The sequence below is a fragment of the Molothrus ater genome, chromosome 1 (genome assembly GCF_012460135.2).
Source record: "Molothrus ater isolate BHLD 08-10-18 breed brown headed cowbird chromosome 1, BPBGC_Mater_1.1, whole genome shotgun sequence".
NCBI classification, from domain to species: Eukaryota; Metazoa; Chordata; class Aves; order Passeriformes; family Icteridae; genus Molothrus; species Molothrus ater.
This window is the reverse complement of record NC_050478.2, coordinates 130,156,236-130,172,073: the sequence shown is the minus strand read 5'-3', so window position 1 is coordinate 130,172,073 and position 15,838 is coordinate 130,156,236. Positions and strand designations below refer to the sequence as shown.

At 35.2% G+C, this 15,838-nt stretch overlaps 1 protein-coding gene across 1 annotated transcript in view; it reads left to right on the top strand.

Annotated features, from left to right (window-relative positions):
• VPS13B (vacuolar protein sorting 13 homolog B) overlaps positions 1-15,838 on the top strand; it is a 433,772-nt gene that overhangs the window by 75,348 nt on the left and 342,586 nt on the right. The window contains exon 16 of the mRNA XM_036379056.2: positions 364-488. Coding sequence (XP_036234949.1) covers positions 364-488 — 125 coding nt within the window. The remainder of the gene's footprint in view (positions 1-363; positions 489-15,838) is intronic.

Here is a 15,838-nt window from a genome sequence, read left to right as displayed (position 1 = left end):
CCAGTGTTGTTATAATTACTCAAAGTGATTTTACTTTGTATGAAAGGCCTATGTAATCTGCAAGTTTAAAGGATATATAGACTAAAGTATTTGAGTTGAAAAATTGTAATTCAGTATTCTTTTAAATTCAGCAGTCCGTAGTTAACATTTTTTGAGTGAAGAAAATATTTTTACGTGCATTTTTAGGGCATTATTTGAAGTAGATTTTTGTAGCTGTATTTATGTTTGGGTAAAAGGAATTCTCTAAAAATAATACACAATTTATTTAATACTTACTGAGTATAAGTACATATGTTGTAAAATATCTTGAAAGTAATCTAGTCACATGATAATATACCATTTGACCAACTGCATTTGTTCCAGATATTTGGTTTTCAAGCAGCACTGACTTCTTTGGACAGTAAAGGATTATACTGCATCCCTGTTCCAGTTATCCCCTCATTCAGTACTGCTGTTTATGGCAAGCTGATCAAGTTCCCCAAATATTGGTGAGTATTAAGCCTGTACAGTGTGATTAAGTCATGTGAACAATTACTTTTGAATTTTTAATGAGGGATTTAAAAATGCCAAACTTTGCATATATCCCTAAACTTCTGTGTCCTCTCATATTCTATTACATCTGTTATCATTCATAGGTTTCTTTGTGAGGATAGCTGTCAATAAACATTTTAGACCTGGTTTGGCTGAGAGACCTGGAGCTAATGACACCAAGGTCACAGGTTCAATCCCAGTATGGGCCAGGCACTTCAGATCAGTGATCCTTGTGGGTCCCTTCCAGCTGTGCTACATGGCTTTCTTCTAGACCATGTAGGTTGCTGGAAACAGTTGCCATTCTTTCTTTAGCTGATACAAAAGTTACATACTGATGACAAGCTTGATGTTTGAACTGAATAGGTCAGCTTTTTCTATTTTAAATTCAGCCAAATAAAAAGCAACAAATTGGGGGTAAAACCCCCAAGTGTGCCAAATCCACAATGTTTCTGCTACACTTTTATTTGTTTCTCATTACAGTTGGAAGTGTAAACTCTTTGTAGTAGCTCAGATGTTCAATACAAATATTTTTCTTCTGAAAACAGTTCTGTACTTTATTGTGAAATGTGCTAAATAATTTTTTAGCCATAAATGCAGTGGAAATTCAGTATTTAAATGTATCTCTGCAGTTCAAATTTTGTGGTCATAAATGTCAGTATGCAGTAGTTTATACTGATAAGTTGCATTTATAAAAACTATTTTCAGGAAAATCCATTTTGACAATATTTTGAACAAGGTATTAGTTTTCTTTATCCCTCATTTTGAGTAGTAGTGGTCTGCAATACTGCTTTATGAGTAAATCCATGCAAAAAAATTACATAGAGTGACAAGACAATAAAAAAGTATGTTAATTTTAAAATATTTTGGCTTCAAACATTTTGTTGAATAGCTAATTTGTAAGACACATTTGTTTGTCAAACCTTAATGGATTATACAAAAAAGTCTACTTCTATAGTTGTTCTTAGTGTCACATAAAGAATGTACTAATTTTTCTTTCACAAGCTGTGATACCATATTAAATGTAAATGGGTTTTAGCATTATCAGCACACCACCAGGTGGTAGCAGCCTAACTGACTTTGTCATAATTTCTATCAATAGTTTACAAAAATATTAATGACAACACAACTTAATTGCTGTTGTGTTGTACCATTTGGCTAAAAAAAAATATATATTTCCAGGATACTCTATAATCAGCACTAATCAGAGTGCTTTAGGACTTTACAACTGACAGCCTTTCCTTATGTTATCTCACGTTTAACACTAAGCTCTGGTTAGTAATCCTGGTTAGCAAACTGCATGAATAAATTAGTGTTGAATGGCAAACTTAAATTTCTTCACTATATTCTAAACCCCATGCTTAGTTGTGCAAAAATCAAAAATTTATTTTAGGGATGAATTTTTAAAAAATCTGTCATCTGACAACTTCATGGTATTCAAGTGCTGCTGCTTTCTCGTGTGTGCTTGTGCTCTTCTGCATGTGCTTGTGCTTGCTGTGCTCCATCTCTTGCTCTCTCATGCTTGGTTTCTTGTGCTTGTCCTTGTGCAGTTTCACACTTGCCCTCACTCTGTCTCATGTTCCTGGTCTTATCCTTACATTCTCTCTCTCTCGTGCATTCTTGGATTGTCTTGTGTAATCTGCCTCTCTCACATTCTTTGTGTCTCTCTTTTAAAAATGCATTGCATTACCATGCATGCCCAGCTGGAAGGAGCTGTAGTTTTGGGGAGTGGAGGCAGGGGACTGATCCTGCCTTAAAGCAGCAAACCATCTATTGGCATTTATGAGAAGATATTGTTAGACCAACACTTTCTGTGGTACTGTGGTCTGATGTCTTTTGATGGTTTTCTCACTTTTTTCTTCTGATATGATCTCTTTCTATGGCTTATTTATTTCTTAATGAAATTAAAAAAACTTTATAAAATGAACTTAGTCCAGCCATTTATCTAAACTAAGCAACACCAATTTGTGAGTAATAAAGTAGAAAAACAAATGAGTACAGCAGCAGCCTGGTTAAATGAAGTGTAGTTTGAAGTGAGTAAAAGTCCAGATGAAACACATCAAATAGCACTTCAGCTAAATCGAAATCAGCATGAGGACTGAGAGCTTCATTGAAGTCATGCAGTGAGTGAGAATTAGTCTGGTAGGATAACCTGGTAATGTCATTAAACTTAAATTCAGTTCTCCCTCCCAAATTATACCACCTGCTTTATTTGGATTTGTGCATTTCACATTCCAGGGTTTCTTAAAGTGCACACATCTGATGCTACATGTGTTCTTCTATTTCTTCGTAGAAAATACATCCCACAGACCATACCTTTTAAAAACAAAGACATTTTATGAACTGTTATGGAATCCCTTAGGTAGTATGTTTTGAGTTAGCAGTGAAAATCTCAACTTTATTTCTGACATAAATCAGTACAAAAGGTTTCTTTTCTAGTTTCAGTACAATAATCTACAAGTTACTGTTATATACAGTATATTATACTGTAGTAATATTAATTTTTTAAAACTAGTTGATAAACATTGGCAGGCTGTTTTAACAGATAAAATTTCAGCAACATCAGTCCAGTAAATTCTAGTAAATGACCATAAACAGTCATAAATGTGCTGTTTACCTATCAGATTGATGTCTCTTTTAATTTCAGTTAGTACACTTTCTTTGTATAAAAGAAATGTGCTCAAACTCACTAGTTAGCTAAGTCTTGGACATTTTTTAAATTGCATAGCTAATCTGTTTTTATTGGAAAGTACAAACCATCTGGTCTTTTGTTTTTGTCAAGTGTAACAAGATGCAAAATACAATGTTAATGTCAATATTTTACAACTGCTTTATGTAGTGTTGCATGCCAGATTGTAAAGCAGCTTTCAGAGCTTTCAGGAGGATGTCTAAAACCAACTGAGAATTAACAGAATATGGTTAAAAGCCTAGAGTGAATGACAAGAATGTTTATTGCCAAACAGAAATCTTGAGAGGAATTAGATGATTTTCTTTTATTCTTTTGGCTTCAATGTCTCTGGTAACAGATGAGGTAATCTGGTGTGAGACACTTCAGTGTTGTAACCTTCTATCACTTCTAAGATACCACTTCATTGTACTTCTGAGGAATGCTAAATTAACAGTACAGAATAGGGATTTGTAATAGCCTTCCTTTTATTTTCCCGGTATCTGATTGACAGTGAAGTGTCCTCTCTAGATTTTGAGCTAGGTATCAGTCTAGTTATGTGTGTTATTTATTGCTTTTCTTAACCTGTCTTCTCTAAACACGTGTTCCAGACTCGTGTTTTTGTTTTTCTTTATCAGGTCTGTAGGAAGTTTCTCACTCACTGTCTCTACCTGTGGCAGAATTTCAGGCTGTGAGCTCTGGTAGAATGAAATTATAAATGAGGATGGCATCATTATCCCTGATTCCTTTCTGTTCAGCTTCTTGGTCCTGTAGTCTCCTTTCAAGAGATCTGTTTTCTGGATAGTGAGCCCCCTCTTTATTATTTGGATACCAGAGCAATAGCTGCTGTTTGCTACTTTCAAGGAAGCACCAGTACAGAGTTGACTAATAGCTAGTCATGTTAAGTTTGAGTGTGTGAATTAACCTTTTATAAAGAGGTTGAGGACCTGCTGGGTAAATTATTATCTAGGACTTCATGGTCTGCACTTGAATTAGTAGGGAGTACAGAGCATTTAATTGGTTGGTTTTGAGTTTTTACTCTGTCAGAACAAAAAACTTGAATAGAAACTTGCAATTAGATCTCAATAATTATTAGTTAACGAAGAACAGTCTTTGAGATGCTTTGCAGTTTCTGCCAAGATTCTTTCTTTTGAGCTGTTCTCTGCAGACTGTCTTAAGAAATATATTTCAGCTTAAGTACATGCAGTGTGCTAATCTCCATCAAGATTCATCTTTCTGATGAAGAAGGATTTTTGGTAACAGGAGATTTGATTTATGTTGGCACTGTAGTTTGATTTTTCAGTATTTTTATTGAAGTGCTAACCATTATTGACAAAAGCTGACAAAAGTTAAAAATTTGCTCTGCTGTTAAAGGCAGTCACATGTATCATATGCTGGGCACCTCAACTGTCCAGAGATCTGTCACTTGTTTCCCTTGTGAAAGCTGTGAATTACAGACCTGACATAGTTATTTTATTAATAGGTGCACTTATGGTTCTGAAAGATCACTTAGGAAATTTAGATGCAGTGTTCTTCACATGAAATGAATACGTGTATTTTCTGTAGGCTCTTTTTATGAACTCTCAAGAACATTTATATAGCATAGCTGAACTTAATATTTCAACACAGATTTAACTGTAAAGGTAAACATCTACTGTGTCCTTAGAATCTGCTACATTTAGAGTAGTTTGGCAAATTAGGTTATAACTGCCTTTTGGCTAACTATTATGCAAAAATTTTGAGAAATGTTCTTTGCTACCAACCTGAACATCAGCATTTTGTTTTCTTACATGACTTCCTTGCTTTTATTTTGATTTTTTCACAGTGTAATTTTTGCCTTGTACACACAATTTAGTTTCTCTTTTATATTCTAGCTTTAATATTAACATTTCCAAACCCGAGGACTCTAAATCCCTCATTACTACTGCAAAGGTTTTTGTTCCAACTTTTGTTACTGTAAAAGTGTTTGTATTTTTATATAGCTTTGCTTCCATTTTCTTCCATCACATGTCCCTAACAAGGCAAACATCTGTCTCTTAATCAATGCTATTTACCTGGTATGACATACAGTTGTATTCTTATTTATAGAATACTTTCTTAGACTCATTTTGCAATTGATAAAGTCATTGTAGGATCTAGCCAGGATGTGCATCTGCTCATGTCTGCTTCAGGGGTCATCTTGTAAATACTGTGTGCATTTAATGGTATCCCCATGAATTGACAAGGGGGAGAGCAATTCATGTTGATCTGCAAGCAGAGTGGTAGATGAAGATCTGGCTTCTTACACAGTAAGAAGCGATTTAGGAAGGAAGTTAGGTTCTGCTGACGTGGCCTTTACCAACAAGGTACTACTGTCATGACAGTAGGAGATCTTTAGGATTTACTGCTCAGCAAAGAAAGGATTAAAAGTGTATAATGGAGAATGAGGTTAACTGTCTGTTTTTGCTACTTTTTTGAATAAAACATCTTTGCAGGGCAAGTCCAGTGGAGTAATCTACTTAGGACTAGAAATCATAGTAGATTTGTGAGCTTGAGAGTCACAAGATTTAGTTGTCATGATTCAGTGCAGTGGTGCTAGTAAGAGTCAAGCAGATCCTACTGGCAGGTAACACAGAGCCAACTATTCCACAAACTGTGAGCATTAGATCATAAATCTAGGAAGTTTTCCGATAAATTGACACTTAAGTCTTGATTTTGGCAGCCTGTTTTATTGGCTAGTCACAGTAGATCAAGAGCAATGTCAATTTAGGTTGGGTGTGGATTGCATTTCACATGGGCTGTTGAAGGGCATGCTCATTTCTTGGGTCAGAAGCAGAAACAGGTTGAAAACACATGAAACTCATTTTGTAGCATTCAGTTGTGGCTATTAGTTATGTCAGTAATTGAATTTAAGTGCCAGATAAAAATTCGGGGTATTCTTCGAAACAGAAAAGATCTGGGGTTGAGTGCCTGAACAGATGCATTCAGTGTATGGGGCAGGGGAGTTCAGCATTGTTGCAGTTAGATCTGCATGTTAGAACCTGTTTGAACTGTTGAGATGTGCCAGTGATAGGGGCTGTGCAAAAGCAGAACACAGCAGTCATTCATTCCTTTGTGTTCTGCAGGGGTGTTTGTGTAGTAGTGCCTCACATGTGAACATTCAGAACAGCACAGTAAGGAGTGTGCTGGATTGCTTCAGCGTTGCCCACTGCTCTTGCCTAGAAAATGCATCAAAGAACAAAATAATAGATCACATTTTTTAAAAATTGGTTGGTAGCTGGTTTTGGTAGGACATTACCTACCATTGACACTTTCAGAAGTTTGATTGTGCATCTTAGTGTTTGAGGAGTAAGTGTGGCAGTATAGTATAGCATATTGTGAACAGTAATGTGTAGGGTCATATAAAGCTTAAACAGAAGTACTTCTCATTGATTTAACTTATCTTGCTTTATAAAAGTTCAAGGGGGTCATGCTTATGTGTAAGGATGAAGATGCTTGAAGAACTTGTGTAGAACATTTCTAATCTACAGCAATATGAACATTTTAAGTTTCAACAAGAACATTTTTGGGGCACTTTTCAACTGCACTATTTTGAAAGGAGCTGTTGTTGTTACCAAGAAAAGCACTTGGAACAGGAGGGGTTTTGCATTCTGAGGGGTTTTGCATTCTGAGTACATGACTTGCAGCTTGATTAGTGTAACGACAGATTAGCTTCAGTTGCAATCCTCAAGTTTAATTTTTTTTTTAAATCAAGTCCAGATCAAATGTTACTGTTTCTCAGCAGATGTGGCAGGCAGCATTCAGCAAATCTGTTGAAAGTGCAGTTATAATCAATGTAAATTGGAAGCAGTTGTATTGTTCAGTATTGTCCATGAGGAGGAAATTCAGCAGAGTTGACACTACAGGGTAGTCACTGGGAGTGTTTCCAGTGTAGTTATTTAGACTAATTAATTGTCAGATCTCTTCAGTGAAAGTAAATTAAGCTTATTAACTAATATCTGTCCAGGGAAAGTGATTGCACATGGTGAATAGTTAATCCTGGTTTTTGTAAGTGTTGCCATCAGGATTTGCTGGCATTTGTACTAGAAGCAAGCAAATGGTGTTTCAAAATGTGAAGGATTCTCAGGGTTGAAGCTGCATTTTGATTCAAGACTGGTGAAAGGTATCAAAAACACAGTCTTAAAGCTGACATGCTATTGTATAGCATAGATCCTTAGGAAAAACTGAATGTATATTTCCCTGGTGTATATTTCTTTTGCACGGGATATATTTAGAAATTTTTTTTTCTCTCAGTGCTAACACTATCTGTATAAACGGACCTGTTAGGATTTTCAGTGACATTCACTGCTGTGAGGCTTTACCCAGGTAGAATCTGGCTAGAAAGATGGACTAGTGGCAGCTCTTCACAAGAAGTTTGTCCTTTGTTTCTCCAGAATTTTATCTGTAGTTTGGTGCCTTTTTTTCTGCCTATGAGTGAATCTATGAATTATGAAGAAAAATAAGAAGGATATATATTGAGGCTTCAGACTGAGGATGGCTTCTGACATGCTTGGTCCCTTCAGCATTGTTGGAGAAAGTGCCAGCCTGTGGCCCTGGCCTGAGGCTGGTGCAGATCAAGTGAACAGGTCAGCAGTACACAGCACAGATCATTCATTACTGGAGCCAGCACTCAGCCTCCATAGCTGGCAAACAGGCAAGCTTGAAACTTGGACCCTGAAACTGAGCATGGTGGCATTCTGCCAGCCAGCCCAAATCAAAGGCTGGTTATTACACAGAATTCTGAAGAAATTTAGTGTTGCAGTTGCTCTCTTACCTTTCACCTTTTTCTTTGCATCTTCTTTTTGAGGTAATGCCATGGGAGTTGATAGGATTCAAAGCACTGTTTTAAGAATTTGTAGTCATTAAATAAAAGAACTTGAAAAAAAAATAGCCTTTCATTCATTAGTACTTAGAGTAATTCTACAGGGTACTATATTGGATTATTCACCTTGTGTACCAAATAATCCACCTTCACCAAAGCTGTGTGTTTACTTCTTGAATAAGCTATATGCCTATATAGAATTGCTGGTTTTGTTTATCTTTTTATGTTTATCATCATTAAGCTCATGGAACATAGTCATGTTGCTGGCCAAGCTGTAGAATATCTCTTTTTGACTCTACAGATCTTCACTCTCAAGTGGTAGGCATCACTTCCACCTGAAGTGAGGTACCAGAAACCAGAGTTAAATTATGCACCTTCTCTTACAAGCAGATTAATGTGACACTCAGTTGAAGCTGATACCTATGATAAATGGTGACTGCACACAGTTTATTAAAAAACAAACAGTATTTATCTTGACTCAAATAACCCAAATATAAAGGCTCAGGTGGATGTTCAGCTGTCCATAACACCTTAGCATCTTTACTGCAGCTGTGTTCATCTGTAGGTGGAAGAAACATACTGTCCTGTGTCCTGTATCATTTGTTTGCTGTATTCTCCTCATGCTTGTTCCCTCTGTGACCTAGAGGTGCTTTTTCTTTTTCATAGGAATAGTCCTTCTATTAGACCAGGATCTCTTCGGTTCTGAGCTGAGTGCTTGCTTTCCTTACACACAAACAATATGCATTCTCAGCATTTTTCCTCAATCACTTCTATCCTAGTTGTTTATAGGTTTGTATTTTTGGTACTATTTCTTTAGCAATGCCTTTTATAGGAAGTTAAAGTAACCTGTCAGGTGTACATACTGAGGAACAGCATTGCATGAGTACTGAGGTACAGTGTTAAATTCATGTAAACATTTGGATCTCCATTTGGGCCTGTATGTTTGGTAAGAATTGTCTGTTTTTTATTATGTTTTATTCTTCTAAAGGACACCAGCTCCCAGTTTATGAACTAGATTTTTTAGTATGGTGTGTTTTCAATGGGAATGTTAGAGGGCCATTTAAACAAACAAAAAAAAAAAGAAAACAAGTGAAGGCAGGCTCAGGTGGAATATGAAGCTCTTAAGTAGAAAAATAGGAGAATACAACCTGTTTATTAGATTTGGAAATCATTATACCTGTTGTAGATACTTCTGACATCAATGTAAGAAATGGAAAGGATTGTTAGTTCCGACACGTACAGAAATTGTGGATTCATTTTTCAGTTGATCAGATTTTTCTCATTATAGTGTGTGTGGTTTTTTAAACAAAAGCCAAAATGATTATTTTCTTTGCTGATGTTCAACTAGTTTTTTCTTTGAGTTTAGTGGTCGACTGCAAAATGAGCAATTGAATAGAAGGAAATATTTGGTAAACATGATTAGAATATTTATTGGATAATAAAGAAATACCCACAGAGAATGAGAGAATTAAGAACCTGACTTCCATATTTTAAACGAGCAAGTGGAAATGGGACTTTTATAATGTCACTGACTTAGTCTGTTGCTCTGAAAGTACTTGTATATCTTTGATTTTGCATACCTGTTGGATTTGGCTGTGCATATATGTAATACAAGAACATACCTTTTTGATGCGTTTTACTGACAATATGGTAATTATGTGTGTGTGTGATAATTTTGATGATCTTGAAGACTCACTAGGGCTCGTGGAGTTTTTAATTAATTAAATAGATGTTATGAGACACAGTGAATAGATCAAAACTGAACACAGGAAAACTATATCCCTAGAATCTGCTTCAAAGCTTGTATTATTTTTGAGGAGTGAATGGTGTAAAGTAATGGCAGAGTCAATGCTTAAAGATGGTCAATTTAGATTTAACAATAATTGTAGTCTTTGAAGTATAAAGTATTACGCGTTTACTGAGATTTAATGTTTTGCTTTAAATAGCTTTTGATAGCCTTTAAAATTCTTTTGAGGTTCATACTTAATGAGGCCACAAAATAATAATTTTCAAGTCTTTGTACTCTTTCTGCAGTTATGCAGTGTGTTCATGTGAACCATTAGCACACCTTGTCCATTCATGTCCTTGCTGTTGAAGACACCCTTGATCCATCGCTATATTAAAGGCTTTTCTGGTAATCAGAAAAACAAAACTTCCCTGTTTTCCCTGGGCTTCCCTGTTTCCAGAAACTTCTTTTTAATATTGTAACTTTTCTCTTAAAGGATAGTGGAATTGGCTTTTGAGGTACTCTAAGGGACAGAGTTAAGTCCTTTTATTTAGCAGCGAGGTTAGATTTAAAGGATCACTCTTCCAACCCCAACCATTGTGATTTACCTTTTTGGATTTGACAAAATTCAGATACAGAAGTACAGCTTCTTTAGTTTTGTGTATTTTGTTTGTGATATCTCCATTTAGGGCAACAATTTTGTTCAAATACTAGTTTTGTTTTGCTAATGCACACATGCACCTTCTTACTGCTCTGACAAGCTATATAAACATTGTCAGAATTTCAAGTAACCTTTTTTCTCTCAGTGCAAATGTGTCCTGTTTTTCCACAAAAATATTTTATCTATTTATGAAAGAAAATAAACAACATACAAAAGTTTTTAGTAGAAGAAAGTCACAGAAGCCCCCTAATCATCGCCCACTTACCTGTTTGGACAATTTTTTTTTTTTTACTGAGATCTTTTTACTGTTGCTGTTTACTTGAAGTTGGGGTTGTGTTCAGCCCTTAAATCTTTAGCAAGGAATTTGAAACTGTGTTAGTTCCCAAAAAGACCTTTGAACTGGGTTTGTCAGTGCAGTTTTCCTCACTGAGCACCAGCATGTTTGAGCCCTTCTGGCTCCCTGTTTTACCTGCTAATGGCAACCAAATGGTTCTGTGTGGCAGATTTAGAGGATTGATTTAATGGCTGTTTCTGCTGCTTCTGGGATTGTGTGAAGGGGGAAAGAGGAGAGGGAAAGGGAGAGGATGGGGTTACTTCCCTAGACAGTAAAGCAGGCTGCACTGTGGGAAGCCAGTTCCCCAAAGCGTGAACCACCCTGGTGGCTCCTGAGATTGGACACTGTAGTATCCAAAGCAATGGTACTGGGTTTATAAAAGCTATAAAAAAGAGTAATGCTTGCTTTGTTTTAGTAAACACAGATCTTTGTGGTTTGGAAGTTTATGGCCACTGGCAACTTTTACCTGATCCTCTCTGGTGATTTTGCTCATCTGCAGCTGTTTAGTTACAGTACTGGCAAGTTTCAGCTGATTCCTCTTTGTCCCCCACCCACAACTAACATTTACCTACAAGATAAATGATAATGATGGCTGGCATTTAGTTTGGCATTGCTGCTTTTTCTCATAGGATCTTTTTCTCAGGAGAAGATACAAGACAATTATAATGTAGGTGTAAAAGTTCTCTGCTTTTTAGATGATTGATTCCCTCTGCACTACCTTCATTAAGCCAGTGCTTCCCTATTGAATGTCCCTGCTTCTTTCCAGATTTGCTTCTGGCTTTTTTTTGTTTGTAATACATTTTGATTTTTGGCTGCTCTGATGAATGCTGATTTTTCTCATGGTCTTTATATTTGGATTTTGTGGAACATAATGCAGCTGTCAAATCCCTTCCCTTGTTCCCACTAATACCCAACATCAACAACAGGAGGATTCCTAGATCCAGGTAAAAAAGTTAGACCTCCTTGCAGAACTAAAGAAGGACTGGATGTTTAAAGTGTAAGTAACTAAAAAAGGTTCTGAGTTCACACTGAGGGCATTCCATGAAGAAAGTTTATTTTTTTCCCCCTTTTTTTTTTCAGATCTCCACCCTATACCTTGTAGAGTTCTGAAGATGCAGTTCCTTAAAGATATAAATTTATGCTTAATATATATGGTTTACACACATCAAAACATAAAATACATAAAGAAGACTGAGGACTGCTTGTTATCTCCTCAGAGCAGGGAACTTGTAATTTTATTCTTTAATGTATTAAAAATATATATATCATGTCACTTTGATTATTTCTGGAGACAATTACTAACTAGTGCCTAGTATAAGAGTTTTTTGCAAAGAAAGAAATAGCAGTTAGTGACTGATGTCCACTTGCAGTTTGATGGCAGTTCAAATCCCTAGCATCTGTCCCATTGATGAGTCAGTAAGCTGAATTTGATCTGAACATCCTAAATGTTTCTCTAATGCAGCTACAGGTTTAAGATGTTCAACAGCCACTTTAGTTTATGTTGTGTCCAAAAATAAGACTGAAAACCCCCAATCCTTTGTTGGTATCAACAGATTTTTGCATTTTGAGGCACATAGGCAATGACCAAGCTAGAAGTAAGCATAGACTGCTTTCTTGCCTGCTTTCTGAAACATTTAATCCACAGGTAGAAAGACTCATCAGAAGCTTTGTAAGGCTCAAATCGTGTTGGGGGGAATAAGAACTGTCCTACCTTCACATTCAGGTGTTTGTTTTTTCTTGCACACTTTCTTCTCATGCTGTTGCATAGCACAGGTCACTTGTTTCTCACTTCTTGCTGCATTACAAACCAGTATTATTATTTGCATGTAGCAATCATAATTTTTAATCTAATGATCATAACTTTAATGACCAGATGATACAGAATGAATAGTTATTTTAAAAACAACCCAAGTTTAGAGTTTCTAACATGTCCAGAGTTGTGCATTCTTTGCTTAAAAGGGATTTTTTTCAAGATTTTTTTCCTTTTAGAAATTTTTTGATTTCCTAGTTTTTGTTCTTGTAATATGCATTCATTTTTGCTGTGCTGTATAAAGCTGAATTTTATTGTTCCATTAAAACACACACTGTATTGAGAATTGAGAATGGATAGCCTCTGTTCATTTTCTAAGCCATATTTAAGTTTGTACTCTGCCTATATTGTTTTGTTTTCACAATTGTTTCAAGGAAATCTGTGGGAGTTTTTTTGAAAGTTTGCATGTGACTGAACACTTTAAAAAATGTTTTCATCACTGACAACTTATATTTCAGAATTTATGTTAAAAAAGCTATACAGAAGTCCATTTTGAAATTACAGCCTATTTCTCTTCTAATCCCATATCTAAAATTTTCAGAAATATCAAGTTAATGTTTTGGTTTACTGGGAAAAAAAAATTGGTGAACATTGAAGTTCATTGTCCTCTCCCTTGTAATACATTGTGTGATTAACAGTGTTTCCTACAGCAGCCAAGGCAGCTGCAGCTCCTGAAAATTCCTCTGTGTCAGAGATGATGTCAGACACCAGGCAGCCTTTAGTGAAGATTGTAGAAGAGCAGAAGTTGAAGACATCAGTCTTGGAGGTGTATTTGGAATGAAGTGTTCTAAAGCAAGTTTAATTGTTTGGGGTTTTTATGATAGTGACTAACTTGGTCCTCTAGCAAGTTGCTCTCTGAAGACTGAAAATTGTGTTAGTGTATGTGGACATGAGATATGGTAGGGTTTTTTTGTGAATAGTGACTTAATTTTGGCATTTCAACCAGTAATACTTCCATTTCCCTTCCTACATGTACCTTTAGAGGTTTGATATTTGTCATTAAGAGCTAGACATTGTTTCCTTTACAATAATAATAATTGTTACTTAAATGTTAAGAAAAAGGATCAAAATTTTTATTTTTGAAAATAAAATATCAAACATCAGATTAAGTATAAATACATATTTGTTGTAGGTATGTAGATGAAACATTTGCTCATGTGTTATAAAAACAGCATGCACTTTCTGGTTGCCTAAGAAGAAAGGTGTGCAAATGCTGACTGAAATTATTTGGACATTTAAATTACATTCAGGTTCTTCTAAGGCACAATTGCTAGGTTCTAGTAGCAGGTTACCAGTTCTGTTATTTTGGAAAAAATGAACTAATCGTGTTTTACTGTACAGGATATGAGTAATAACAAAAATCAAATTTTTTCAAACATCTTGCAGGTTCCAGCTTTGCAGTTGGGGACTCTGTATAAACCTCTGGACCCAGCTGTTCACCACTATATTCTTTCAATCACTCTGAGGTGTTGATTTTACAAGAATGAGTTGCTGTTTCTAAAGTCTACAAACTGAAAATATTTCATAACAGGCCTGTGAACTTACATGGATTGGTTATATTCATGCCTATGCATGCTGTATAATAAGGACCAATTCATGTTTTTGTTAAAAAACAGCAAAGAAAACTATTTTCTTTAATGGTATGCCAGATTTATTAAAATATTTCATCAAGTCTGTATTACAGTTTGTCAGCAAACTGGCTACAACCAAAGAGTATTTAAAAATCATTTAATTAGGACAGATTCATTTTCACTCCATGCCACTACACAGCAAGACTTGCTTGTTCATATTTCTTTAAATTTATTCTGGAACTTGTCCAAGTTCAGCTTTAATGAGTAGCCTATCCTGCTAGTTAGGATTTATTTTCCCCTAGAGAAGGGTGCTTGAATTGGTAGTTTTTTAACCTGTTCAGTTAAATGGACATATGTTCAGAACTGCATCTTAACTCTTGAATGTAAAGACTCGAGAAATAATTATTCCTATTGTTGTTGCAGTTCCAAAATGCAGTTTAAGTAGTGTTTTTAGACCCAAACTATGTGCTACAACTTTTTTAATAAGGTGAAGAGTTTTGATATGAAGTTGCTTAATGCAAATTTAATGATACAGTATAGAACCACAGATCTGATTTGGTATACTGAAAAAATTTATTTGTACTTGTATTTTCACTTATTATTGAATATATATCTTGGGTCATAAAACTTGGTTAAATATAGCTCAATACCTTATTAATGATGTATTTTCCATATTAACAGGTGCAGGTTGGTGGCAAACTTACATTTTAGGATCTTTAAAATGCATTATTTGTGTTTCAAAACTATTATAATAAATCCTGAATTATAATTGTACTTTCATCACTAGCTGGGTCTAGTTAAAATTTCCTTTAAGGAACATTTGCTGCACACATGGTAAAATGCTTCCCCCGCCTTGATTTTTTTTTTCTAAAAGGATTTATTTTCCAATTCCCATTCCTCCAAATGTATCTGAAAAGGACCAGAAGACTTTATTCCTATGGGATTGTTAAAGTACAGTAAGTGTAGAATTTGCATATTGTTAAAAAAAAATTCATATGCTGTTACTACTCCTAAGGGACAATTTTATATGAAACTTTAAAGTTTTGAATGTAGCATAGGTTAGTACAGTAGCTGTAATAGGTATTAGCTGAATAGTCAGACTTCTAAAGCAAAATCTTTTGCATTGCTATATTATATGCTGTGATTGTCCCAGCTCTTCAGATTCCTTCTGAAATACATTAATTTGTTAATACAAATGTGTTTAGATGGACTTATTGTCAAGTCATTTTCATTCTGAAGTTTGCTGAAAAATGTTTTCTACCTTCTTGGTTCCTTCCCAATTTTACATTAGGAAATGCATCTTTTGAAATATTTAAACACTATTATGAAATACTTAGTTGTAATCCTGCAAAATAGCATTCAGAAATAAGGGGGAAAATAGAGAAAATGTTGTATAAAAGGAAAACAAAAGGAAAAAATACCAGAAAAGAAAAATGTAACAGTGCACTTCCATATTGAGATAAATAATAAAGGATTACAGCACATGACTAAAAAAAAAAGGAATACCATGAAACAATCTGATGTCACTATGCATTACATTTCTTTCTAGGTAATGCAAGCTAAAGCTTTCCTAAAGCGCAGAGCTAGTTTTCCAACTCCAGTTCTGTGTAAAAGAAGTGGGTTATGCTGTCTATGTAATATTAAATTTCAAAATAAATTAATTATTGTGTATACCATTTTCTTTCACAGGAATGGATTTTCTT